The following is a 27,657-nucleotide window of genomic DNA, read 5'->3' as shown; positions in this document are numbered from 1 at the left end:
TTATTACTTCTTTTTAAGAAGGTACAAAACAGATACACTTAGTCAGGGATAAATGCTGGGCTCTGTGATTGTGTGACTCTAAATATGACACAGTTAGAATGTACATCCCTTTTGTAGACTACCACCACAGCACTACAGGAGAATTTCATTATCAATTTGGATATCCCCACTGTGATGATGTTGTGATGTGTCAATCTGTGCAGTCTACATAACCCCATTATTTCATCAAACACTAACCTAAGTGTTGCTATGAAGGCATTTTGTAGATACGATGAGAGTCGCTAATCAGCCCACATTAAGAAAAATTATCCCAGATAAGCTGGTGGGCCTGGTTCCACCAGTTGAAAGGCCTTCAAAGCAGAACGGAGGCTTCTTTGAGAAAGAAGAAATTCCACCTGTGCACAACAGCCTGCGATTTCCAGCCAGCTCTACCTGATGCCCTGCCCTTCAGATTTCAGATTTGCTTAACCGGCCTCACAATCACGTAAGCTAATTCTTGCAATAAATCTCTTAATAAGTATCTTCTACTAGTTCTGCTTCTCTGGTTTAGTGCTGACTGATGTAGCTAAGTAATGTATCTTTTTATCTTTTTGCATTAAATCTAACTGACTGGACCTTGATCCATAAGGAAGAAATTGCTCCTAAAGGTTCTCTTTACTATGAATGAGTTGAGTGGGGTTTATTATTTTCTTGGTAGATGTGAAAATGCTTTTAGTTTAACATGTTCCTCTATTTTGCTATATCTTACCTTTCTGTTTCAGAAGAAACTATCAAGTATAGATTCAATGACAACTTTCTTTTGTAAATTAACCTTCTTTAATAACTTTAAAGAAATATTATTAGCTACTGCACAGGGGAAAAAAAGAGAAAATAAAACTCCATGTCTGATTGAAAAAAAAACTGAAACTCATATATAAACAAATGTTATTTCTTATGGATTTAAAAGTTGCTTTTAGATAGGGCTTCGATTTTAGGAATGGAGGGGTGAGGTGGAGGAAGAGATGGGGGCATAAATGGTGATGGACAAAGACTTGACTTTGGGAGGGAGGTAAACACACAATAATCCATCGCTGAGATATGTTGTAGAACTGGGCACTAAAACCCACATAGTGTTACATTAATAAATTCAATTAAAAAAAATGGAAACACAGTATGAAATCATTCTGTCAAAATAGAAGCAGACACTGTCACTGATTTACCAAGTGACAATCTACTTTTAAATGACTCAGCAGTAAAATTTTTATAACTCTCCCAGACGAAAGCTCTTAAAACTGTTTCTTAGTATTAATGATCTCTTGCTAAGTTTTATTTCTCCTTAACTATCCTAAAAACTTTTAAAACTAGAGTACAATTACACATACACACAGGTTTTGAGAACTAGTTTGAAAAATAAGAGCCCAAAGAAAACAGGATTTGAAACTAAAGTCAAATTTTAATTTAACAGAAGGCATTATTCATGACAACTTTTCCAAGATGAAGTAGTCCAAAAAAAAAATACTCCACTTTTAGAAATGTTAAACATTTATTCACTTTCTTATTGGGAGCACTTTTCCTGGTTGTACTAAGAATATGCACAAATAGCCATAACGTTTAATTTTTGAATAGTAACTGCCCAAAATTCAAAGTGGGTTTTTTCCCATAAAGGTCAGGTACTATTGTAAAATAAATTATTTTTAATTACAAAGTACTAGTACCAATATATAGCTAAGAAATGTATTACCATTTATTTGTAATAACAAATACGTGTTTTAATATTTTTATTATAAAAACTGAGTTTTCAATGAAGGCAGTTTAGAAGGACTATGGCTGAGAAAATAAACTTGAATTAAGCAGTCCTTTAACCTTAAATTTGAAACCATGGCAAAATAAAAGGTCAAGCAAGCAGAAAATTTTTCTGTGATATATACATAAGTATTTTCATGTAAACAAAAGCAAAGACCAAGAAAAAATTAAATATCTTTGCTAGCAACCAAAATACACAGATTGCAAAGGTTATCTCATTTTCCTCATGCTTTGGCTGCACGCGACTGGCGTAAGCAGAGCACTAGGAATTAGGCGACTTCACATTTCCCTCAGACCCCTCAGGAGCTTACAGACAACAAAGACACCCGTCTAGGAGAAAAGAAGCTCTTAGAGGAATTCGAGTCCGGAAAGTCGTGACTTGCAAATATTAAGTCACTCCTTTTGCTCTACTGTGAAACAAGATGGTTTATTAGAATTTTGCCAGTTGAAACAAGAGAAAGCTAATACCGGGGAGACCCCACACTAACACCGGTGCTGGCAAACAGGCACAATGAAAAGATTCTCCTCCGATGCGGACTACCCATGCACTACAAGATGATGGCTTCCAACACCGATGGGACGTTTTTGAATAAAATATTGAGATGGGCATATTTTCAAAAAGCAGTGTTTTTGCATCTGAAGGTGGACCACCATCCCCAAGGACCACCTGCACCAGAATCGGGCAGGGTGCTCAGCGGAGTGCAAGTTTGCATTCCTGGGCCCAGCCCAGCCCCTCTGGGCATTCGGGGCATCTGGACTGTTAACCACCCCACCCCCGGGGGTCCTTAGACACATATTCATAGTCAGGTTGGATTATCACTCCTCCAGACAACGGGAGATTTCTTTTTGACCACAAATAGTTCACTATGTCTTTCATGCTTCTTACTTATGAGCCAGCAGGAAAAGAAGGAAGAAAAACATTTCTGATTATGTCAGTCAGTGGTGATAATTAGTAGTGGTATTTATTTTCCCTCGAGAAAACAGAGGGGACTAGGCAACAAATGAGTCTGCACTTCAACTTTTCAAAGGTACTCCACAGTACTTCTTTTCTAAGCTTTCAAATTGTATATGTAACAAAGATGTTCAAAATGTTTTGTAAACTGTCATCTGATCAAGAATATCCAGTGTAAAGAGAACTGCCAATCACCGTGGCTGAATTCTCACAAAGGCCCCTTTCTTCCTTTTTCCTTTCAAACTCTGAGCATCTCACTGGGCTCTCCAGAGCTCTCCCCGAGTGATGCACTGCCTACCAAGCAGCACACACGTACCGAAGGACTGCTCATAAAAAAAAGACAAAGGAAACAAAAGCTCAGTTTCAACTCCCACCAAAAAGGAGTCTCAAGACCTACTGCCAGTATATGTAAGAGCAATATGGAGCATGCTGACTTTCCTTCGAGAAAGTCTAATTTCAAATACATTTATGAGTATCTGCTTGAAATCCAGTCTATACTGAGAATGGAAAGCATGACACATTTCATTGTGCTACTAGTGCCTACTGTAGTGTTTATGATCTAGAAGGTTCTTATGAACACAACAATGTTACTTATGGATAATATAAGTAGAAACCAAAGAGGTAGGTGACTATCATCAGGTGATCCCAAAACAACATGTTAAATAATATCTATGTTTGAGTCCAAAAAAATGTTCCTTTACTGGAAAATGAGTTCCAACACCGAACCAACGGCAAGAGTGGGGTTTCCCCAGGTCTTTTGCGATGTCATCAACCTTCCAAAGTCCTATATCCTGGTACCGCGTCACGTGCTCTTCAGCTGTTCAATGTTAAGAAATAGCTAATAAAATAAAATGTAAATAATACTGGAGACCGAAGTGTGAGCCTGACATCACTGATACTGACTGGGTTCTTCAAAAATCACCCCCCTCACAGGGAGGAAATCACAATAGTTGGGCCAGACCTTAGGGTCATCTAATCCAACTCTCTGGTTACACAACTGAAGAAACAGAGGCTCATTTTTCCCACAGGTTCACAAAGCACTAAAATTCCCAAAAAGGTGCTGTAAATGCAAAAAATGTTCATGGTTCACGCACTCATTTATAAAGCCCATGTTGTAGCTGAGAGCTACACTTTCAGCGCTTACCACTTTCGTCGGCAGTCCTGCACCTGTCCCCTATTGTAGAAAGTGAATCTGGTTTCAGAGAGAAGGCGACCAACAGGTCTGGATGCACCTAGTGAGTCGGGTCATCAGCAAGAGAAAATAACTGGAAACCCAGTATGCCCTATTACAAGCTGCTCTACATTTGGACCAGGGCTTATCTTTGCTTCTCTGTAGCAGACTCACCACTGACACACTCACAAACTCCAGCTCTGCTATGGGCAAGCACAGATAACAGTGCTGTTCTAGAAGCCCTGGAACATTCGAGAACAGCTGAACAACTGGAAACCTCCACACCCACAAGACCAAGACCTATATACAGAGGTATTTAACATCTCCTTAATCATCAGCCACTTATTTTGTGAACCATGAAAGTCACCTTATTCCCTGATGAGTCACCTTATTTACCCAATTATTTTCAAGTTCCACTGTGACAGGGTGGCTGTGAGTGATTTCACTTTATTTTTGTATTTCCCAGACTTTCTGCAATGGTTTCACATTCTTTTGGTAATAAAAAATGAAGTAATTTTTAAAAAGGTTTTATAGTCTTAAAAGTAATAAAAGGCTCTATAAGTGCCCTCTTGACTATGAGACCTCTAAACCGCATGTGTCAGTGTGGCACAGTGAAACAGCACAGCTTTGGGACTTGGAGAGATGATGGTTTTTGGATCCCAGCTCTACCACTAAGCTTGGGTAAGATTGTAATCTCTGAGACTTGCTTTCTTCACCCATAAAAAGGAAGAAATACCACCTCGCTCACAGGACGCTGAGGATAAAACCATGCACAGCGCCTGACACATGGTAGGTGTCCAGGAAGTGGCAGGCCCTTCTCCCTGCTGGGCTCGGTGAGAATATGCGAGTCAAAGGAATCCGTGCAGCCCACACCAGCCACCCTCTCCACACCCCATTTAAATCTGCAAGGGTACATTTTTGTTCTTGACTTTGCCCTATTGCTCTAAAAAAATGTTATTGTGCTTAGAAAAATTTCTCCATCTCTATGTCCTCTCCTTTAAAACTGTACATGCAGATAAAACATTTTTTTAAAACTATCTTCCTAGAAATGATAATGCAATGTTTCCTAAAGCACAACATGACATGTATAAAAACAATTCTGAAAAACATGACTGAATTAGTTTGTACATTGTTTCTTAAAGTGCACCAAGGTAACTATTAAAGACCTTCGAAATGTCACTAACCCCCTTAGGTTATTCTTTAAAATAAAAGTAAATATCCATCTTCTGAGATGTACGTGGTTCTTGGCTCCAATACGACGGCAAAAAGCAGCAGCGTCTTCCAGAAGAAAAAGAATGAATAAACTCAACTAAGCGCACCTGAGCAGCATACAAAACCCCGACAATTCAGTGTGACCACAGGCTCAATAAGCACGATCCTGATTGCTACACCCAAAACAAAACCAGCCAGAGAAACAAATCACCATCTCCCCACCATATGTTGAGGATTTCTCTTGAACCCTGGAGGTAACATTTGTGATCTCTTCCCTATTGTGTATCCTTGGTAAAAGAATTATAACTAGTCACCCTTCTTTCATTAAACTGCACACACACACAAATGCACACACTTATACACAAACCTATCAAAAACAATAAAGTGTACGTGGAAAAGCCAAGTGAAAGAAAATTCAGAGTCAGATAAAGAACAACCATCAGTCAGACTGTCAGGCAGCTCCGACAGTCACACCACTGTCCGATGCTCTCCGCACACGTAGACAGCACTGGGGCGTATCCGTCGCCTTGTGTGACCAGGGAGCCGCGGCAAGAACTTGAAGGACTTGGGCATCATGTCCAGGCAGGCATCATGAAATTTCTTAATCCTCCAGTAGTAAATCAGTGGGTTCAATGCAGACTTGAGGTAGCAGAGCCAAAGTAGCCAGGTGCTAATCTCAAAAAAGTTGTGCTTATAGTAAAAGTGCTTACTGAACGTTGCCACAAGGCTGTAAGTGGTGAACGGGGCCCAGCAGACAATGAAGACAGCAAAGAGAATCAGAATGGTGGTGAAGGCACGTGTTTTAAAGCCCATGTCAATGCTCATCTGAAAGGGTCTTTGTAGACTCATGAGACCCAGCTTGCTGGCCTGGCTGAGGCATATACCCTCAGGGTAGCTATGGATCCTCAAGGCATTGTGCCGGAGAGTGTTGAGGATGCCCATAAACGAATATAGGATCACCAGGAAGGGTATGAAGAAAGAAATAAGAGAAATCAAAATCACATAAGCCTGGTAACCCGGATTGGTTGTGTACCCAAACACGCACTGGGGGGCTCGCGAAGGTACCTGCAGGTCAGGGTTCCCTACGGCCAAAGGGAAAGCTATGCAAAAGGAAGTCGCCCAAGAAACTGCAATCAGAACCTTAGCCCTGTACGGATTTAGCTTATCCTGCTTCTGGACTATAATAAGGAACCTATCGATGCTAATGATGAGCAGGATGGCTACCCCCTCAATCACAAACAACCAGAAAAACATAGCAGATACCCTACAGAAGAATTTCCCGAAAATCCACCTGGTGGTAAGAATAGTTACCAAGGCAAAGGGCATGTTCATCACTGCAAGCAACATATCTGCAAACGCCAGGCTGGCAAGGAGGATGTTAATGGCAGATCGCATGGCTGCTTTTTGGTAAACCATGAGGCAAACCACCAAGTTCCCAAGAAAAGACACAAAGAGAATAAATATCATTATAGCAGAAAGGATGATTTGGAGAGGCAAGTTTAGGCTCTTATAAACTGCTGGTGTTGGGGGTACAGCTGTGCTATTCACGGTCAGGGAACTCATCCCTGTGGGAGCCACGGTTTCAAAATTGTATCTAAGCAGTGGACCAATGCCAGGATGCTGGAATGGGGGAGGGACCGTAATATTCATGTACGTGTTTTCATAGACTATGAACGTTGTGTTGGTTGCCCCAGGATGAGACGCAGTCAACACTGGGGAGAAGACCATGGTTTCAGTAGGACGGAAGGTGTCGGCAGATAAGTGGGTGTTCTTCAAGCATTTCAACAATGAGCAGCAGTATCATGTTTCACCGATGGGCTTGGAGACACATTCTGGCAAACAGACAAAGAGTTCCATCTTCCACAGGAATCCTTTTGCCTGAAAATAAGCCCAAAACATGAAAAGTGAGAAATGGGCTTTGTCAACATTTGACTTTACCTTTCATCATGAAGGGTCAGCTTGACTTTAAAAATATTTAAGACTCTAGCACAGTCAGCACTAAAACACTGTTGTTCTGTTGTTATACTTTTAGTCAACCATGACAGAAATTTCATAATATCCATATATGAAGTAAAAGGGAAAAGAATCAAAATGTATTACTGCTTCAAAGTCAAAGTTAGAACCTTATTGTTAATTTTTCTTTTAAATTTCCAATAGTGGCATGGCATTCCCACAGTCACCACTGACACAGATTTCAATATCTGGTTCTCCTGAGTACTAATATTTTTCTTAATAGCTCTTTGGTACAGGTTCATATTCTATTTTTACATTAGCACAAAACTAGAGGAAAACATGAACTTGGTTTTCTATTTGACACTTTTGTTCTAACACCCTTATAAGTAGTTACTAGGTTATCTTCTATAAAGGTCTAAAACAGTTTCATAGCTTTCTATTTCTCTGTGCTTTTTCCCAGAAATCACACCATCACCATCTCAGAAAAGTTACTCAAAAGGACAAGAAAGCCCTGGCCGGTTGGCTCAGTGGTAGAGCATTGGCCCAGTGTATGGAAGTCCTGGGTTTGATTCCTGGCCAGAGCACACAGGAGAAGCACCCATTTGCTTCTCCACCCTTCCCCCCGCTCCTTTCTCTCTATTTCTCTCTTCCCCTCCTGCAGCCAAGGCTCCATGGGAGCAAAGTTGGCCCAGGCTCTGAGGATGGCTCTATGGCCTCCGCCTCAGGCGCTAGAATGTCTCTAGGTGTAGCAATGCCCCAGATAGGCCGAGCATCGTCCCCTGGTGGGCATGCCGGGTGGATCCCAGTCAGGTGCATGCAGGAGTCTGTCCCTTCTCACTCTGAAAAAATACAAAAAAAAAAGGACAAGAAAAAGTATAAGTAAAAATTCTTGATCGTATTTTCAAGAATCCTTTCTTCTTCCAAAGCTCTCTTTGCTTCTTGTACTCTCTCTTCTTTCTCATGACACCAATTTCTATCTCCTATTTCCTGATACAAATACTCCATTTTTTTTTTATTTTTTTTTTTACAGGGACAGGGAGAGAGAGAGAGAGGGATAGACAGGGACAGACAGGCAGGAATGGAAAGAGATGAGAAGCATCAATCATTAGTTTTTCGTTGCAACACCTTAGTTGTTCATTGATTGCTTTCTCATATGTGCCTTGACCGCGGGCCTTCAGCAGACCAAGTAACCCCTTGCTCAAGCCAGTGACCCTGGGTCCAAGCTGGTGAGCCTTGCTCAAACCAGATGAGCCAGCGCTGAAGCTGGCAACCTCGAGGTCTCGAACCTGGGTCCTCCGCATCCCAGTCTGATGCTCTATCCACTGCACCACCGCCTGGTCAGGCACAAATACTCCTTTTTTATTTCTTCCTAAAATTGACTTGTGTGTTAGCAACTTGACAGATGTCAACCAAATAATAAAGATGGGATTTCTAAAGGGGATGACCAGAAAAATATTCAACAGTAGGGAAACTATTCCAGAAAACTTACATATATTTAGTTATCTTGCTCCAAAAAGTTTCCTATCACCTTTCTCTCATCCTCACCCTCAAATTCTGCACCCCAAAGATTCTTGTAGGGGGCTTTATTAGTCTACCACTTTACTACCCCATTTTTGTCATGTGGGTTCTTCCTTCTTTCTTACAGGGATGACTTCTCTTTGGATTTTGGGGAAGATTCCTTTAATAAATCCCATAGATTGGAGTAAAATAAATGCATGGAAGCTTAAAATAACACTGTAACTTGCTTATTATTTGGACTTAGAATGGTTGTAATTTTAGGGGTCAATATAAAAAATTCATTTACTCGTTTCTTAGGGTATAGAGTTGGAGGCAGCCCATCTGACCGACCTAAGATGCAGTAGTAAAGCTAAATCATGGGCTCCATCATACTCCTCTGTTGTCAGGGCTGCCTTTATGAATAAGGAGAATAATAATCTGCTTTTTCAAAATATTAATTTTACTAATTATCTCACTCTTATAGCTTAATATCTTATCCTTATGAGATGTTATCTTCACATTTTCACTTTGAAATGCAAAACGTACCTGGATAAGATGCCACGCTATGCTAATGACTCTCAAATTTTATTAGCCACAAAGGGCCAATGATTAGGGCAGTGGTAGTTAGAAAGCTATCACCATAATTACCATAATCTCTTTAGAACTACCTCAATATATTTATACATATAAAAAAGATCAAGACTGTGCTTGCAACCTAAGTCAGCCTCAATAAAAGTCTATCTATAGAGAACAATTATCAACAGGCAAATGTGTATCTTGCCCTTGACCAAGTAAACAAACATATATCCATCCTGAAGCAGTACACACTTTATCTTTTATTTTTTATTAAAATATAATTGACATACAGCATTAATTTTACGTGGTTCACACTTGTTAGACCTTATTATGTACATATGATTAAAGATTTTATACAAAGTATGTTTTTTAAAAGTGTAAAACATTTACTACTTTAATGTTGGAAAAGGCTGGCCAACACATGTACTTAGTAATGTTCATGTTATGCTAAAATGGTAGATTTATATGTTCATGTAGCATCTATACTGACATTTCTGTTTATTACTTTTTGCTCCTTGGGCTGTACAATAACCTTTCTGTACATTGAACTGTTGCCTTGATTTGGTCAGAATTTGAATACATATGAGGCACTTAATTTTTATAAACTAATTTTGTTAGATTTGTATTATAAACTTCTATAGTTTTTGAATAAATATAGCTTGCTTTCCCTAGGGAAAATATATATAGTATGTATAGATATAAATGCTGTATTTTTTGCTCCATAAGATGCACTTTTTCCCCCAAAAGTGGAGGGGGAAATGCCCGTGCATCTTATGGAGCAAAAAATATGGTATTTTATTAAATATTTTAACATACCATTTGGTTCAGAATATTTTTTTTCTTATTTTCCTCCTTAAAACCCTAGGTGTGCCTTATGGTCAGATGTGTCCTATGGAGCGAAAAATACGGTGTATATATATATCTCTCTCTCTATATATGTATATATTTTATTTACATATATATATAGTATATATACATCCATAGACACACACAGACACACACATATATATATGTACTCACACACACAACTGACATACAGCATTAACTTTATTTCAGGTGTACAACATAATGATTTGATATTTGTATACATTGTAAAATGATCACAGTAAGTCTAGTTAACATGTCATCATATACAGTTAAAGTTATTTGTATAACTTTTAAAATCTACTCTCTTAGCAACTTTAACATATACAATGCAGCACTGTTAACTATAGCCACCATGCTGTACCTTATATCCAAAGGAAAAGAGACAATAGCAACATGAGAACTAGAAAATTGGTTCAGGTTGGTAATATTTGCACTAAAGTCCTAATGTTAAACCTAGTCTAGGCTAGTCTTTATTTGCCATTTGGTAGAAACTCTTACTACATTTTCCAAGTAAGCCAAACTTGAAATTTTGTGTAAATGTGTGCATATGTTTGTATATTCATGCACACACATATATTTATATATACAAAGCCCACATGTATGTGTACATATAAAGCTCAAGTAGGGCAGAAGTAACTGAATTCGTGGCTTTTTCTCTCTTCTTACAGCATCTACAGAAACAGCATGGGAGTAACTAGGTTAATGATACAAGTACAGTGCTTTATGTTTGGAGTATGCCACAAATGTCACAATTACTGGGCATCGATGGCTGGAATGGGCAATGCAGTCTGCAGTGTTTATTCTCTTAGTTTGTGTCCCTTAGTCTAACATGCTACCAGAGTACTTTATATACTTGTTTTATTCTGTGAAATGATTACAATCTCCTAGAAGGCAGAGATCTTACTAATTCCATTGTCCACTATGACTACTATGCTTTGCAGACAGTGCAATAAATATTTAGTAATCATTTTCACTATATTTTGTGAGGTCAAGGAGTTTTTTCTTTATTCATTTAAATATTTATTTATATGATATATGCACATAATTTTATTTTATTTTATTAGAGCTTGCATTCAACATTTTTTGTATCATATTTTCTATGGAAAGACATCTTTTGTATAGAAAGACATATGCTATTTGTCTTTCTTTGTCTGGTTTATTTCACTTAGTATAATACCCTCAAGGTCTCAATTTTTAAGATAATCAATTAAGTTTTAGATTGACAGACTCTGTACCACTTTCCACCATTCAGTTCCTGCTTCTGGAGGTAGTCATTTTTAATTATTTTAAAGTTGTTGTTTTTTTCTAGTTCTTCCTTATATAGCTAAACAACATGAAGAAATTGCTACTTTTCGATTTATCAATGTTATATATTAACTCCTAATTTTCTATTAAAATAGATTAGGGAGCTATCATAGTACCTCTGAATTATCTTTCCTCCCTTCAGACCACCAAATCTTTTTTTTTTTTTTTTTTTTTTTTGTATTTTTCTGAAGCTGGAAACGGAGAGAGACAGTCAGCAGACTCCCGCAAGCGCCCGACCAGGATCCACCCGGCACGCCCACCAGGGGGACGCTCTGCCCACCAGGGGGCGATGCTCTGCCCCTCCGGGGCGTCGCTCTACCGCGACCAGAGCCACTCTAGCGCCTGGGGCAGAGGCCAAGGAGCCATCCCCAGCACCCGGGTCATCTTTGCTCCAATGGAGCCTTGGCTGCGGGAGGGGAAGAGAGAGACAGAGAGAAAGGAGGGGGGGGGTGGAGAAGCAAATGGGCACTTCTCCTATGTGCCCTGGCCGGGAATCGAACCCGGGTCCCCCGCACGCCAGGCCAACGCTCTACCGCTGAGCCAACTGGCCAGGGCCCACCAAATCTTTATTGGTGTAGGGCAGGCCTCATTTAAAGTTATTTTTATAAGAAGAATATCATCACTGCACTAACATTTCTCTTATTTTCAAGGTATATCTAACTTAAACCCTGTATGTAATAAAACTAAAGGGGAAATAATACTGTGTGAACATTTTAAGTATGAACTATAAGCAGTGTCCTATTTATACCACTGTTCCATTTCTGATATATTTCTAATTCCAACCAGAATGTTCACCACAAAAAAAAAGGTATTTTTCTCATGAAGGAACATTTAGTTCTTCCATGGACATTTTTAAAATTAGATTATTAAGCATGAGGACTTATTTGCATTCCTGTTACTTTCCCCCACAAATACTAAGGAGAAATTAAACTAAATGCCAGCAAGAGCTCTGTTTCAAGGAGAATATTCCAAGTGACCTGATGACAATTAAAATTGAAACTCAAGTGACAAAAAAGGTCAGCATTTAATGGAAAAGTATATGAATTATAATTAAAAACTAGGATAATGTATTTTTAAATGGCTAACAGATTAACCATCTGGACCCTTTCTAGAAATATAAAAATCAAAAATAATGATGAGCCCCATGGTGACAGGTTTTATTCATATTCCTTTTGTCTCTTAAATCTATTTTTACTCTTGAATTCACATTCATTAAGGCGTTGTTCTGCTGTGAATCTTTACCTGCCTTGAAACTGGAACTGGGGAAAATGCCGGCCAATTTAACTTCATCAGCCTTTTTGAATAATTCACAGATACATTACCTACCAGCCATTGATGTTTCTTACATCTGGAGTGAAATACCAAGTCTTCGTTATTAGATAACGAACATGGAATCTTAAAACAAATCATAAGTCTGTCTGGATCTGTAACTGCCATGTTAAACTTGAGTATCTCCTGTTATCGCCTATAAACTATAGGCACAGGACAAGGGTGAAAAGTTTCGCTTTGTTTTTTATACCTAAGGGAGTAACTACATGGGCTCTCAGACTGAAATCCACACGCTAATTAAAAGCAATTATAATTTAGTCTGATTTTAGAAACACGTTTAAAAATGTTTTTTAAAGTTTTAGGAGCTTTGCCCTTTTCTTCTCATGCCATAAGCAATCTCCTCCTGCCCACTCCTTCTATTACCAGCATGCAGATACCTGACAAATGCGTTTTCATGGCCCAAAGCTCACTTCTGAGTTTCAGCCTTATGTACCCAACTGCTCCTTTAACATCTCCACTAGGATAGCTCAAGGGCACCTCAAGCTCTGCATGTCCAAATTCAACTTAACAAGACGGCCCCTGCCCACTCTAATCTGCTCCACACCAATGTTCCCATGCTCAGGAACTAGATCGCCACCCATCTGGTTATACAAGCCAGAAACCTAACAGTCACTTTCCCATCTTCCACTCTCAGCTCTCATTTATTCCATCCCCCAAGAACTGTACATTTTAACTTGTAAATACTGTTCCTATCAGGCCACCTCTCTCCAACCCATCTACCTCGTCCTGTCCAAACTACCAACAACGCTCAGAAAGCAGAAAATTTTGTCTGGGTTATTTATTCACAACTGAATTCCCAGCACCTACAACTGTCCCTGCCACACAGTTGATGTTCAGTAAACTGTTAAATGAATAAACCACCACCTGCTACCCATCCCTATTCCCCATTCACTTTGTGAGTTCTTTCTCTTCCACTAGCATGGAAATTTTCCCTGGTCCCCTGACCAAGCCAATCCCCACTACTATTCTATGGTCTCATTTTAACATGTACTTCTTGTTGATCACACTCGATCCACAATCACTTTACAATGTCCCTCGACTCATGCCTGTGCCTACACCAACCCCACTCTGCCCCTGCCCTAACTGGAGAGCAAACTCTAGGACGGCAGTGATGTGATATTTTTCTTTTTGCTCAGCATAGTATCCTGAAATGCAGTTCACATCCTGGCATACAGTGTGCACTCAAAAAGCTACTGAATCACTAGCAAAAAAATTCTGTTATCACATTCATAACCTAATGCACGAAACGGCTTCACAGGAGAATTCTATTGAACATTTAAAGAATTAATACCAACCCTCCTCAAATTCTTCCCAAAAATTAAAGAGGAAGAAACACTTCCAAATTCATTTTACAAGGCCACCCTGATACTGAAGCCAGACAAGGACATAAGGAAAGAAAATTACAGGCTAATAACCCTAATGAACATTGGTGCAAAAATCCTTAACAATATAATAGCAAAATAATTAAAGAGCATGTTAAAAGGCTCAAACACTATGATCAAGTGGGATTTAGCCTCAGGATGCAAGGATGTTTCAATGTATGCAAATCAATAAATCAGATATACCACATTTACAGAATAAAGGACAAAAATATGATCATTTCAATAGACATATAAAAAAACATTTGAAAAAAATTCAACATCCTTTCCTGTTAAAACTCAACAAATCTAGCATAGAAGGACCGTACCTCAACATAATCAAAGCCATGGATGGCAAGCCCACAGCTAATATCGTGCTCAAAGATGAAAATTAAAAGCCTTTCCTCTACGATCAGGAACAAGACAATGATGCCCACTCTCACCACTTCTACTCAGTATAGTGCTAAAAGTCCTATTTAGTAATTAGGCCAGAAAAATAAATAAAAGAAATCAAGTTGGAACAGAAGGAAAACTGTCTCTACTTCCAGATGACATGAACCTATATACAGAAAACCCTGAAGACTCCACATACACACACTAAGAATACCTAATACACAGATTCAGTCAAGTTGCAGGACACAAAATCATAATACAAAAATCAGTTGTGTTTCTATACACTAACAAACTATCTGAAAGAGAAATTTAAAAAGCAATTTTATTTATAATAGCATGAAGTTTAACAAAAGAGGCAAAAGACCCATACACCGAAAGCTAAAAGGCTTTGATGAAAGAAACTGAAGAAGACACAGATAGAAAGACATCCCATGTTCATGATTGGAAGAGTTAATATTATTAAAATACCCATACTACCCAAAGTGATTTACAGATTCAATGAAATCTCTATTAAAATGCATATATAAAATCACATACACCATAGAGTGGTTGTGAGGATTAGATAAGATAGATGGAAATAGATTATGAAATAGGAAATGCCATCACAATACAGCATGTTATAACCATGCTCTTTCTACAGCACTTCAACTACGTGAAGCAATCAGTATTTTAATTGTATACCATTGGTGGCAATATCAACTGGTTCAACTTTCTGGAGAGTAACCAGGAAGTATTTCCCAATATTAACAATAAACAATTTAAATATTGTCTATAATTCTGTATTATATAAAAAATAGCAAGAACATACAAATAAAGATATTGCACCATTAAGAGCAAAAAACTTAGACCCCTTCCAAATGCTCATCAATTAGGTAATAGTTAAATGAACTATAGTACATACATACTGGAAAATACCATGCAGCTATCATAAACCATGAGTTAACATATAAGTGATATCAGAGAATAGTCAACACACATCATATACGTTAGAGAAAAAAATCAACTTGCAGAATGACATTGACAACACAGTGCCACAGTAGATGTATGTAGATGTGTGCACGTATGTATGTGTGTATGTATGTACATGTATATTTACAGATAGACAGATAGAAGAATACTCCAAATTCACAAAAAAGGACTTCCTCTCTGGTTTGAAAATACAAGTGCAAAAATATATTTTCCTTATACTTCCGGTTTTGTAGAATTTTTTTCATATTAAACCAATAGCGATCTTTACTATTCTGTCACATTTTCCTCGCCTGCTTCCTGTAAAAGTCCTTGAAGATGCAGGCTGCAGCCCATCTTCTTTGTAACCAACCAGGCCTACCACAAAGCTCCGCAGTAAAGTGATGCTTAAAATAGAATAACCATTGAGACAGCCTTTAACCATGGAAAAGAGAAGCAAACCACCCAGTTTGTGGATCCTCTCGACAACTGGACCCGGCAAAGGCCCTGGACTCAAGCTTCTCAGGGCTCCCAGCAGAGCCCGTACACTACTCCCAGTCCCAGATCTCTGTAAACGCTCTAAAAGTTGACCTTAAAACCACTAAGCCCAGGTTGCAGGGAAAGGTCGAATAGCACCACTTTGAAACAACTGCTGCTCTGGGATCCCTCTGTTCCTTAAAGAGTAAACACACAATTGGTTGCAGGTAAAGACCACAGAGGACTAATGCGATAACCCAAGTGTTCTAGCAATTTCGTAACTGACATAAGCAGAATGAAAACAGGTGAGAATCCAAAATACTGGCCTTACTCAGACTATCTGAGGTACAGAAATAGGAAGCATAGTATCCTGAAATCCAGTTAACATCCTGGCATACAGTATGCACTCAAAAAGCTACCGAATCACTTACAAAAATTCTGTTATCATATTCATAACCCAATAAGGAGCCTCCTTCTGCTCCTTATTTATGAAACCCTTAAAAAAAGAATTCATTCTATAGCATTACCTTTATAATTCTTTACTGAAACATTTAGTGCATCTTGTTATTTTGGGGAAGAAAACTACAGATCTCAGCACAGTAATACACAGGGAACAGATGAAACTAGTCCCTTGTGGAATGTGACAATTGGGGCAGGTTTCTGTCCTCTATGCGCCAGAGAGTTGCTCTAGTCTGAATATTTGTGTCCCCTCAAAATGCGTAAGTTGAGAAGCCTGATATGATGGCAGCAGAGGTGGGACTTTGGGAAATGATTATGTCATGAGAGCGGAGCACTCGTGAATGGAATTAGAGCCCTTTTAAAGGAAGCATGAGGAAACCCCCTTGCCCCTTCCACCATGAGAGAATATAGTGACAATTCTGAAGTCTGGAAGTGGGCCCCCACATGACCGTGCTGGCATCCGGGCTCAGACTCCCAGCCTCCTGAACTGTGAAAAATAAATTTCTGTAGTTTATAAGTCAGCACCCCGTCAGTGGTGCTGTTACATAAATAAATAGAGAAACACAATTATGTTAGATCCAGAGTCTAGAAATTATGTGAACCCAGGCATCAGGTTCATAGAAACAAGGGAAATATATGAATCTAAGATTAAAACCTGAGCAGTAATAAAAATTAAACAGTATAATAAAAGTCAAAGCATTATAATACTCTTACAGACTAAAAAAGGGAAATGAGAAAATGAGACCAGGGTTTAGAGAAGTTGGAAAAGTGCTTCGGACGCTTTTACATGCCTCTCTATGTCACACAGTCCACCTGCCGCCTGGGCCTCCCTAAATCCCCCGGACCTCAGCAGACTGCCCAAGTCTGACCCTCACAGCCCGCCCAGGTTCTGGCTCCTCCAACCACCGCTCACCTCATATCACATGCCACACTCTCGGGCATGAGATCTGTTTCCCACTGGCTGCCCCAAGAGGTTCCTTATCCCAATCCAAGAAGGAAGGTCTCACAACACTCCAATTTCGGCCGAGGACATGTTTGAGACAGAAAGGATGTCTCTTCCTTACAAACCTGACTGACCACCAGGCCTATGGAGAGTTCTTCACAGTCCGTTTAGAAGACAACTCACCTGACAAAGTTGCGGCCAGATCAGTGACACACTACTTGCATTTGCTTTTCCTTCCTCCCTACCTCACTTCCTTTCTTCCCTCACTCTTGCTGCCCACAGAGTACACTTCCCAACTCAGCCTTCCAGATGTCGGCTTCGCCTCAAGCTATAGTTCCTAGGAAACCCCAGCTAATAAACACCGAAGCACTGAAAAAGAGACACTAATCTAAAAGGTATTACTACTACTACTTTTCTTCTGTAACCCTAACTGCAGTTAATGGCCTCGGCATCTATCTACTGTAAACCAAACCCGGGAGGTCAAACACCATTTCTTACTGTCCCTCTACCAGCACAGCAAACCAGTCACTCTAGCCTGCGGATTTTACCTCCTAAGTAGTTCCTTAACTGTTTCCCTCCTCCTTACCCCTCTGAGACTCCTAACTATAGTAGTCTCTCTTCCCCAGTCTTGTCTTCCCCCTTTAAATCCACCCATCAAACTGTAGCCAGATGAATTATTTTAAATCACAATCCTAATCATGTATACACTTGATGGACTCGCATCAACTACAGCAATGGTGATCAATCTTTTTTCTCCTAAAACCTGAGGAATCCAACATACTCAACTGATAAAAATGCAGGGACCATAAGGTTATGGAAGGATGGTCACCAAAAATACATGTATCAGAATTTCTAAAAGAAATTCGGCTCTCCTAGGTTATAATATATTCACCTATTTGGTTTTTGTTTTGTTTTGTTTTTGACTAACACCCCTTCTCCCATCTGGTAAGGGCAAGGGTCACTAGGCCATGGAAATAGTCATGTGATTGCCAAGAACTCCATCTCCATGCAGTGACCATTCTGCAAGTGGACCCTTGACACCTGCTGGTCCCTCTACCTAGTGGGCCTTCCAGCCCTGGATAGATAGCTCAGATGGTTAGAGCATTGTCCCAAAGCACAGAGGTTACCGGTTCGATCCCAGGTCAGGGCACATACAGGGACAGTCCAATGTTCCTCTCTCTTTCTCTCTCTCTCTCTCTCCCTTTTTCTCTCTCTAAAATCAATAAATAAAAATTTTTTAAAAAAGGCTTTCCACATATCTGTCCTTCTGACACACTTACTTCCTTTAAGATATCACTCTCTCCAGGGATCCTTCTCATGCAGCAACATGAACAAAGCACCTTCGCTCTGTGTTTCAAGGGTACTTTAAGCACACCTCCAGGTTAGCACTGTATTACAGACATTATCTCCCCAGGGGCAAAACACTTGTTTAGTTTTTACTAAGTTTTTAACTAAGGCCAGGTGGTGAAGAAAGACTGATTTTTAAAAAGTAACCCAGGATTCCGCCTGACCAGGCGGTGGCACAGTGGATAGAGCGTCGGACTGGGATGCGGAGGACCCAGGTTCGAGACCCCGAGGTCGCCAGCTTGAGCGCAGGCTCATCTGGTTTGAGCAAAAGCTCACCAGCTTGGACCCAAGGTCACTGGCTTGAGCAAGGGCTTACTCGGTCTGCTGAAGGCCCGTGGTCAAGGCACATATGAGAAAGCAATCAATGAACAACTAAGGTGTTGCAATGAAAAACTGATGATTGATGCTTCTCATCTCTCCGTTCCTGTCTGTCTGTCCCTGTCTATCCTTCTCTCTGTCTCAGTAAAGGAAAAAAAAAGTAACCTAGGATTCTTTTAGATTAAATACATTCTGTAAATATAACTACTTGCAGAGTAAAATACCCATCTCTGTGAATGCCTTTAATAAAGTAAGAGAACTGTCTCACGCTTTAAGATTTAAGGATAAATTTAAAGTTAGAGGAAAGAAAAGGTACCAAAAGAAGAACATTTCCTTTTTCTAATCAGCTACTTTTACTTCCCATTTCCCCAAAATACATTTCAAATACTGACTGCTCTTTAAGGATCTTTCAACCTAAATGACGAATATTTCAGGGCCTAGTTAACTCAATAAGACACGATTCAGACACTTTAAGTGTTATTAAGAAGACTGTAAAACCATGGAGAAATACTTACAATGTAAAGTCTTTAAAAATGGGAATATTGCAGGCCCTGGCCGGTTGGCTCAGTGGTAGAGCGTCGGCCTGGCGTGCAGAAGTCCCGGGTTCGATTCCTGGCCAGGGCACACAGGAGAAGTGCCCATCTGCTTCTCCACCCCTCCCCCTCTCTTTCCTCTCTGTCTCTCTCCTCCCCTCCCGCAGCCGAGGCTCCATTGGAGCAAAGATGGCCCGGGCGCTGGGGATGGCTCCTTGGCCTCTGCCCCAGGTGCTAGAGTGGCTCTGGTCGCAACAGAGCGACGCCCCGGAGGGGCAGAGCATCGCCCCCTGGTGGGCAGAGCGTCGCCCCTGGTGGGCGTGCCAGGTGGATCCCAGTCAGGCGCATGCGGGAGTCTGTCTGTCTCTCCCCGTTTCCAGCTTCAGAAAAATACAAAAAAAAAAACAACAAAAAAAAAATGGGAATATTGCATATGAAGTATAAGTGCTTTACAAATACACAGACACAGACACACAGGTTCAAGGAAAATAATCACCTCAATACTGAAGGTAATGTTAACAGCAGTAGAAATATGGGGGTTTTTTCCCTTTCTTTCTACATTTTAATGTGTTTTTATTATTTTTATAATAAAAAAATTTGAATCCTAAAAAATATTTAAGTGTACTTTAAAGGAAACATAAAGTCATACCTCATTAAAATTCTAATAATAGTAAAACCTCATTCTATTAGAATTATTCATTATTGCTGAGTGACCCAGGTAGCACTGACGTAAGTGAACAAACTTCACCACCTTTCTGACAGACATATCTGGACAAGTGCCATTCACTCCCCTAGCCGCTTCAGCTATGCTGTGATGTCAGTAAAGACACAGGTCAGACGTGCAGCATGCAGGGCTCCGTAACTGGTCTGCTACTGTACATCTTGACAGCTCCCAAGACTGCAGCAAGACAGGTTCTAAATGGTGTGCTCTTCTTAACGGAACGCACGGTTGTCCCTGGGCGTTACAGAACTGTATGTGAAGCCCACACTTATAAACACATTTCCAGGAGGTTCCCGAAGCCTGTGCTTTGGCTCAGGCTGAGAGGAGCATGGGTATTCTGCCCCAGCCTCCATCAACCCAGAAGAGCTATTTCAACATCAGCTTTGAATGTTCCTTTTGCTTCAAGAGTCTTCAGCCTCCATTCTCACCCCCACTAGCACTGGGACTCCCTGCAGCACAGGCAGGCCGACACTCTCGGGACTTCTCTGTGGCACTATCTGTTCCTCTTACCTCCTTCTTTTCCTGTTTCTTTCATCTCCCATCATTCACACTCATGCTCTGATTTGAATGAAAGAATCAGCTTTTAATACAAAGCCAGTTGCTGTCTTGTTCCTAGTGTTTGGAATGCCATATGAAAAAGTCACAGATCTGCAATATTATCTAGGAACTTGCTACTCGAAGGGTGGTCTGAGGACCAGAAGTATCTGCATCACTTGGGAGCTTGCTCAACATGCAGAATACCAGGCTCCAGAGCTACTCCATCAGAATCTGCATTTTTAAAAGATCCTGAGGGGATTCCAAGGTACAGATCTAGGTGTCTGGTTCAGCTGTTTTCAGTTGCCAAATCTCTGTAGCTCTACTTACACATTTAATGCTGTTCTAACCAGAGGAAAGTGGAGAGACCATGCCTGCCCTTCACCTTCCCAGTAAATCAGGAAGCACACTCATGACTCACTCACAGGCTAGAAGTGGGGATGGAGCCGTGAGGATGTGGAGCCCCGTTCTAGATCCGTGCTCTGGGAACAGGGCTTTCTCCCAGGGCTGCTGAGGTGTAAAGTGAGGTTAAATAAGCTAAACTCTGCACTGCTATAAACATATAATAATAGTTACCAATTCCTAAAGTGCTAGATGCTTTAATGCAGGGGTCTCAAACTCGCGGCCCGCTGAACAATTTTGTGCGGCCCGCAGACTAATCCACGAAGTTCAAAATATTTTGGATAAAATTAAGTAAGCCTAGGGGCCTACTTGTATTTTTCATTTCTCTAGCATCCTAGATAGATATTAGCTTAGTTAACAGCAGTTGTGATGCGAACTACAGTTTCTGGTCGTTTTGTGACACTGAGTAAACTGCAGGTACGATTGTGCTTGTTGTACTGATTTTTTTTTTGTTTTCAACTGCAGTGAGAAAAGTGTTGCATAACAGTTGCCTTTTGTAGACCTAGTGCGGCCCGCCGAATGGCTGTGATCTTGCTCTGCGGCCCACATGCTGAGTTGAGTTTGAGACCCCTGCTTTAATGTGTTTTCCAAATTCCATAAAAATTAAATTGCGTACTATGCTATATCCTATATTTCAGAAGTGTTTAAGTATACAGTATAACTCAAATATTCAGAAATTGGAGAAATGTACAGGAAGCACTGTCAGAGAAAAAATGCCTTCTCACTTATTTTTTTTCCCTTGGCCTCACTGGTTCCTAGCTGAGTTAAAACCCTAGAAAATACAAATAGCTTCTAATTAATGAATTGAGTCTTCGCAAATTATCAAAAATTTATGAGTGGACATATTAAATTCATTTTTAAAACCACTAATGCTGCATTTTGCTCTAATTTAAAAATACCCTCTCCAGTATTTAGAATAACATCTATATTTATACCAGAATCTCAACCAGACACCAAATCAAGTAACATGTACCTTTCAAGTAAACTTTTTATTTTGAGATAATTATAAATTTACATGAAGTTTTAAGAAATCATACAGAGATCCATTTATTCAGTTTCCCAGGTTGCTTGCACATATCACAAACAAGGTGTCGAACCGATCCAGTCAACAGCAAGGACAGTTCCACACCACAAGCCTCTCCCGCTGCCTCTTCCCAGTCACAGCCCCAGGCCTCCACAGCCCCACGGTCACCCCTGACCACTGCCTCCACGAGCCTAGTCTCTGTGTCTGTAATGGTGTCATTTCAAGGATGTAAAATGAATGGAATCATTCAGCACGTCATTTTTGGGACTGATTTTTTTTCACTCAGTAGAATTGTCTGGAGAGTCATCCAGGTTGTTTCATATGTCAATATTTTGCTCATATGAAAAGATGGGAGCTTTGCCCTGAAACTTTACATTGTATCTGTTATTAAAAAGAGTAACTTGGCCTGACCAGGCAGTGGCGCAGTGGATACAGCATCAGACTGGGATGCGGAGGACCCAGGTTAGATAACCTGAGGTTGCCAGTTTGAGCGTAGGCTCATCTGGTTTGAGCAAAGCTCACCAGTTGGACCCAAGGTCGCTGGCTCGAGTAAGGGGTTACTAGATCTGCTGAAGACACACAGTCAAGGCACATATGAGAAAGCAATCAATGAACAACTAAGGCGTCGCAACAAAAAACTGATGATTGATGCTTCTCATCTCTCTCCGTTCCTGTCTGTCTGTCCCTATCTATCCCTCTCTCTCTGTCTCTGTTAAAAAAAAAAAAAAAAAAGAGTAACTGGGTTCAAAACCCTGGGGCTTGCCTGATCAAGGCACATATGGGAGTTGATGCTTCCTGCTCCTCCACACACCTTCCTCTCTCCTCTCTGTAAAATGAATTAAGAAAATAAAATAAAAAGAGTAACTGAAGATAATAGGCAGTTTAGAAATAGACCCAAACATATATTGTCACCAGATTTACAACAAAGGTGTCACTGCAGTTCAATGGAGGAAAGGAAGAATGTTTCAGTAAATGGTGCTGAATCAATTAAATATCCATAAGAAAAGAAAGGAGCCTTGACTCCTAACTCACATGATATGTAAAAATTAAATTCAGATGGATAATATCAAAGATCTAGAACAAGGGTCCCCAAACTTTATACACAGGGGGCCAGTTCACTGTCCCTCAGACCGTTGGAGGGCCGCCACATACAGTGCTCCTCTCACTGACCACCAATGAAAGAGGTGCCCTTTCCGGAAGTGCGGTGGAGGTCGGATAAATGGCCTCAGGGAGCCGCAAGCGGCCCGAGGGCCGTAGTTTGGGGACGCCTGATCTAGAAGGTAATGTTGGAGAGTAATACCAGGATCTTAGGTAAGAAAAAATGTATTATGTAGACCAGCAATAAGTAACCAGTGCACTGCAAGAGGCACACCGGGTGCCACAAGAATTTTTAAAACACGCAATACCCGACTGTTCAGCCAGGGGCAAGGACCTCTTTCCTCTTAGCTGGTCAAATTAAAAAAATGACAGACACCCAGTGTGAAAGAATCAAAATTTTACCTATTTTTTGGTCTGACTGACAATAAAAATGTTTTTGATGTGCCGCAGAATTTTAGTAATTAGTTTATGTGCGCCATGAGATGAAAATGGTTGAAAATCACCAACCTAGACTCAAAAAATAAACTCAGGGAAAATATGGTTAAATAGTATTTCATTAAAATTAACAACCTCTGATCATCAAATGTCATAACTAAGAGTAAAAAGACAATCCCCAGAGAGAAGATAATTACAAAGGACTTTTATACTGAATTCACAGAGAACTTCTACAAGTCAGTAATAAAAAATAGACAAACCAGGGTTTTCCTTAAACGAGCAAAATATTTATAGACCTTTCATAAAACAGGCTATATAAATATACAATTAGCATATAAAAAAGTGATCAATATATTTTTTTTGAAATTAGCAAAATACAAGTTAAAACTACAATAAAATAACACTACACACCCATTAGACCAGCTAAAATTCAAGAGAAAATGACAATCCAGGTGCTGCTGAGGAATTAGAGCAGTTAGAACCTTTGTAATGTGCCAGTGGGAGTACTGCTCGGTGTAACCACTTCTGCTTGGATGTACTGCTAAAGCTGAACATACACAGAAGTGTGTGTGTGTGTATACACACTTTGGTGTATGTGTGTGTATATATATATATATATAACATATAAATATATATATAATAAATATATATATAATAAATATATAAATATATATAAATATACACACACACACACACACACACACACACACCATGTACAAGGAAGTTCCTAGGTAAAAGACCAAAAACAACCCCAAAGTTCATTAAAAATGGAAGATTAAATAAGTTTGGTATATTCATCCTTCAAAAAATGTCCAATCATAACAACTACAACTACAGACAACAAAAATACTATGTTTAACAGAAGTAACCAGGCATAGCGTACAGTTTCACTTCATATGAAGTTCCCAAGGAGGAAAAACTAACCCATGGCAATAAGGTCAGAATAGGGGCTGGCTTTGTTACGGAGGGGGTAGCAATGAGAGAAGGCTCAGGAAAAGTTTCTGGAAACGGTAATGGTCTCTGACTTGTAATGGTTACCTGAGTGCACCTTAAAATTTCATTGAGGTAGACAATCTTTGTGTACTTTCTTGTATAAGAATGTTGCACATCAGTAAGAAAGTTTATAAAAGGAGTATCTACATAAACTAAAAAGAAGAAAAATGGGCAAAAGACACAGAGAGTTTACACAAGGAACATAAATGGCCCTCAAACATAAGCAGAGATGCTCAACTTTACTCTGAAAAAAAGAAAGGCAAATAAACTCAGAGATACTATTACTCACCTATTAGATGGCAAAAAATTTAACATCCTCGAGATTGATATCTGTTAGCCAACTCCATATATTACCTGTAGGAGTGCAAAATGACACAACCTGCTGAAGGGAAAGTTGGCAATATCTAACAAAACCTTATATGCATTTGACCCAGTAATCATAGTTCCAAAAATTTACCCTAAAGAAATACCTCCACAAATACAAAACAACTAGATTACTCATTGCAATATTGCTTATAATAGCAAAATGCTGAAAACAACCTAACTGTTCATCTAAACTGCAGCTCGCGAGCCACATGCGGCTCTTTGGCCCCTTGAGTGTGGCTCTTCCACAAAATACCACATGAGGGCATTACCTGGATAAGGAATGTACCTACCTATGTAGTTTAAGTTTAAAACATTTGGCTCTCAAAAGAAATATCAATCGTTGTACTGTTGATATTTGGCTATTGACTAATGAGTTTGCTGACCACAGAAAGGAAACAATAAATTTCACACAGTCGCACAACAGAATACTATGGAGCTGCCAAAAAGATTAATAATTTCAGTAAACTGATAGGGATTTTCAGACGTACTGTAAAGTGATAAAAGCAAAGTGCAAAATAGTGTATACAATAAGCTATCTTTGTAAAATAAAGAACAAACAAATATATTTAGGTATTTGCTTATTTCTGCAAAAAAAAATAGATAAAAAAGGGGGAGTAGAGGTTCTTGAGATGGAAAAGAGATCAACGTTAGGAAGGCTACTCAGTATATTTTTACATAATTGTGACTTTTGAGCTATTTAAATATTTTACATATTCAAAACTTAATATTAAAGGGGTAAGAACATAAATACTCAAAATTAAATACATATAAAAATAAATGAACCTAAACCTACATATCAAATTCATAACCACAATAAAGATCTCATTTTCTAAGCATGTTACTCTGATTGCATGCCTTTAAATTGACCCACATTCTAAAGACAAAAAAAAAAGTCTTGCAAAGGAACTCTGAACCCTGCTTAGTATATTTGTTGATGATACTGATATTGGGTAAAACTATTTTGCATGCATCATAGCATAAAGCATAGATAGATACATTTATATCCCCTCCCCACTAGCTCTATGCACTGAAGGGGTCTAGAAGCCATACTCAGATAAGATAAGCATCCAGGTCCTGATTTCTAAACACCATTAAAAAACCCAAAGCTCCTTAGAAAAATGGCTGGCTCTAGGTCTGGGATAGCAAAAGTATGAGATGAGGCTGAAGTACCTTATTGTACCAGAAAGCAAAGTGCTCCAAGACTAATGAGAACTTGACAACCTTTTACCTCTTTTACCTCTACAAGCATTTAGGAACTTTCCTTTACACTGAATGTTCTTTCTTTCTTTTTTTTTTTTACAGAGACAGAGAGAGAGTCAGAGAGAGGGATAGATAGGAACAGACAGACAGGAATGGAGAGAGATGAGAAGCATCAATCATTAGTTTTTCATTGCGACACCTTAGTTGTTCATTGATTGCTTTCTCATATGTGCCTTGACCGCGGGCCTTCAGCAGACCAAGTAACCCCTTGCTCGAGCCAGCAACCTTGGGTCCAAGCTGGTGAGCTTTTGCTCAAACCAGATGAACCGCGCTCAAGCTGGCGACCTCGGGGTCTCGAACCTGGGTCCTTCTTCATCCCAGTCCGACACTCTATCTACTGTGCCACTGCCTGGTCAGGCTACACAGAATGTTCTTAAATTTCCTAAGAATTGGTCTGAATTTCAAGTTGTCTTCATCCATTTTGCTGGGCTTTCAAACTCATCAGTCTGAAAATTTGGATTATTTCCCACAAAAGGATCATCTATCTATTATTTATTTGATATTTTCAACTCTTCATTTACTTTGTTGTATGTTCTGGAATGCCAAGTATTTAAACATCAGACCAACTTGACTGAGCCTGTCTTTTTGTCCTTCTTTCAAGTTTCCTGCCTCCCTTTTGCACTGTGTTCTCAAAAATTACCTTGTCATCTTTCAAATTTTCCATTGAATTATTTTAATTTCAGCAAACACGTGCCTGATTTTCAAAAGCTTTTTCTTATTCTTTGATCGTTTCTATTTTACTACATCCTGTTATTCTCCAGATATCATTTTCCTAAAACCCCCCTGAAGTTTTCCTTTAAAACATTCTCTATTCCTTCATTAATCGGTTTCTTCCAGAGATATCTGTTCTGTTTGTTTTATCACTCTTTTGTGATATACTGTTTGTGTTTTGTCATATATCTTGGGGATACTTCTGAGTAAAGGACAGTGGCTTTTTCCTCTATGGCTGCCATCTGTTTCTGATTTTCTGATAGTCTCTCCTATGATAATGTAAGTGGCAGGGAGTTCTAGGTATGGAGATATTGGATTTGTCAAAAGACAGGCTTTACTTCAGAGTAAGCAAGAGTGGGCCCTCAAATATCAAGAAGGCAAGGGCTGCATGTGGGCACATGCACTCTCCTCATCAGCTCCAATTATCCCCCAATTTTCTTGATTTCTTGATAAAAGAGGTCTCTAGTTTTCAATCAAGGGGTAAAATGCCAGGCTGCTCTATTCTACAGGGTAGGGTTTCAGATAGAGAAAAACAGTATAAGTTTGGGCCTTAGCTTAACCATTCATTCCACCTTCTCCATTCATTGCACTTAGACACCATTTTGAATTGTCCTTTAACTTTAAAATTCTATTACGGCCAATAGAAATCTGCAGAAAACAAGCTGTGTTGAACTTTCCAAAAATCCTCAGTCATAA

At 39.6% G+C, this 27,657-nt stretch overlaps 1 protein-coding gene across 2 annotated transcripts in view; it reads right to left on the bottom strand.

The window, feature by feature from the left end:
- Window positions 1-1,436: 1,436 nt before the first annotated feature.
- GPR63 (G protein-coupled receptor 63) overlaps window positions 1,437-27,657 on the bottom strand; it is a 57,034-nt gene continuing 30,813 nt past the window's right edge. The window contains exons 1-2 of one of the 2 annotated variants that reach the window (XM_066358852.1): window positions 24,914-24,980; window positions 1,437-6,995 (exon numbers count right to left, since the gene is read on the bottom strand). In XM_066358852.1, coding sequence (XP_066214949.1) covers window positions 5,586-6,845 — 1,260 coding nt within the window. In that variant the 5' untranslated portion in view covers window positions 6,846-6,995; window positions 24,914-24,980 and the 3' untranslated portion in view covers window positions 1,437-5,585. Of the gene's footprint in view, window positions 6,996-24,913; window positions 24,981-27,657 lie in introns of those variants that run through there. The other variant, XM_066358851.1, reaches the window with a different exon arrangement.

The sequence above is a fragment of the Saccopteryx leptura genome, chromosome 1 (genome assembly GCF_036850995.1).
Source record: "Saccopteryx leptura isolate mSacLep1 chromosome 1, mSacLep1_pri_phased_curated, whole genome shotgun sequence".
NCBI classification, from domain to species: domain Eukaryota; kingdom Metazoa; phylum Chordata; class Mammalia; order Chiroptera; family Emballonuridae; genus Saccopteryx; species Saccopteryx leptura.
Note: the sequence above shows the minus strand (reverse complement) of the source record. Positions and strands in the feature narration are given on the sequence as shown.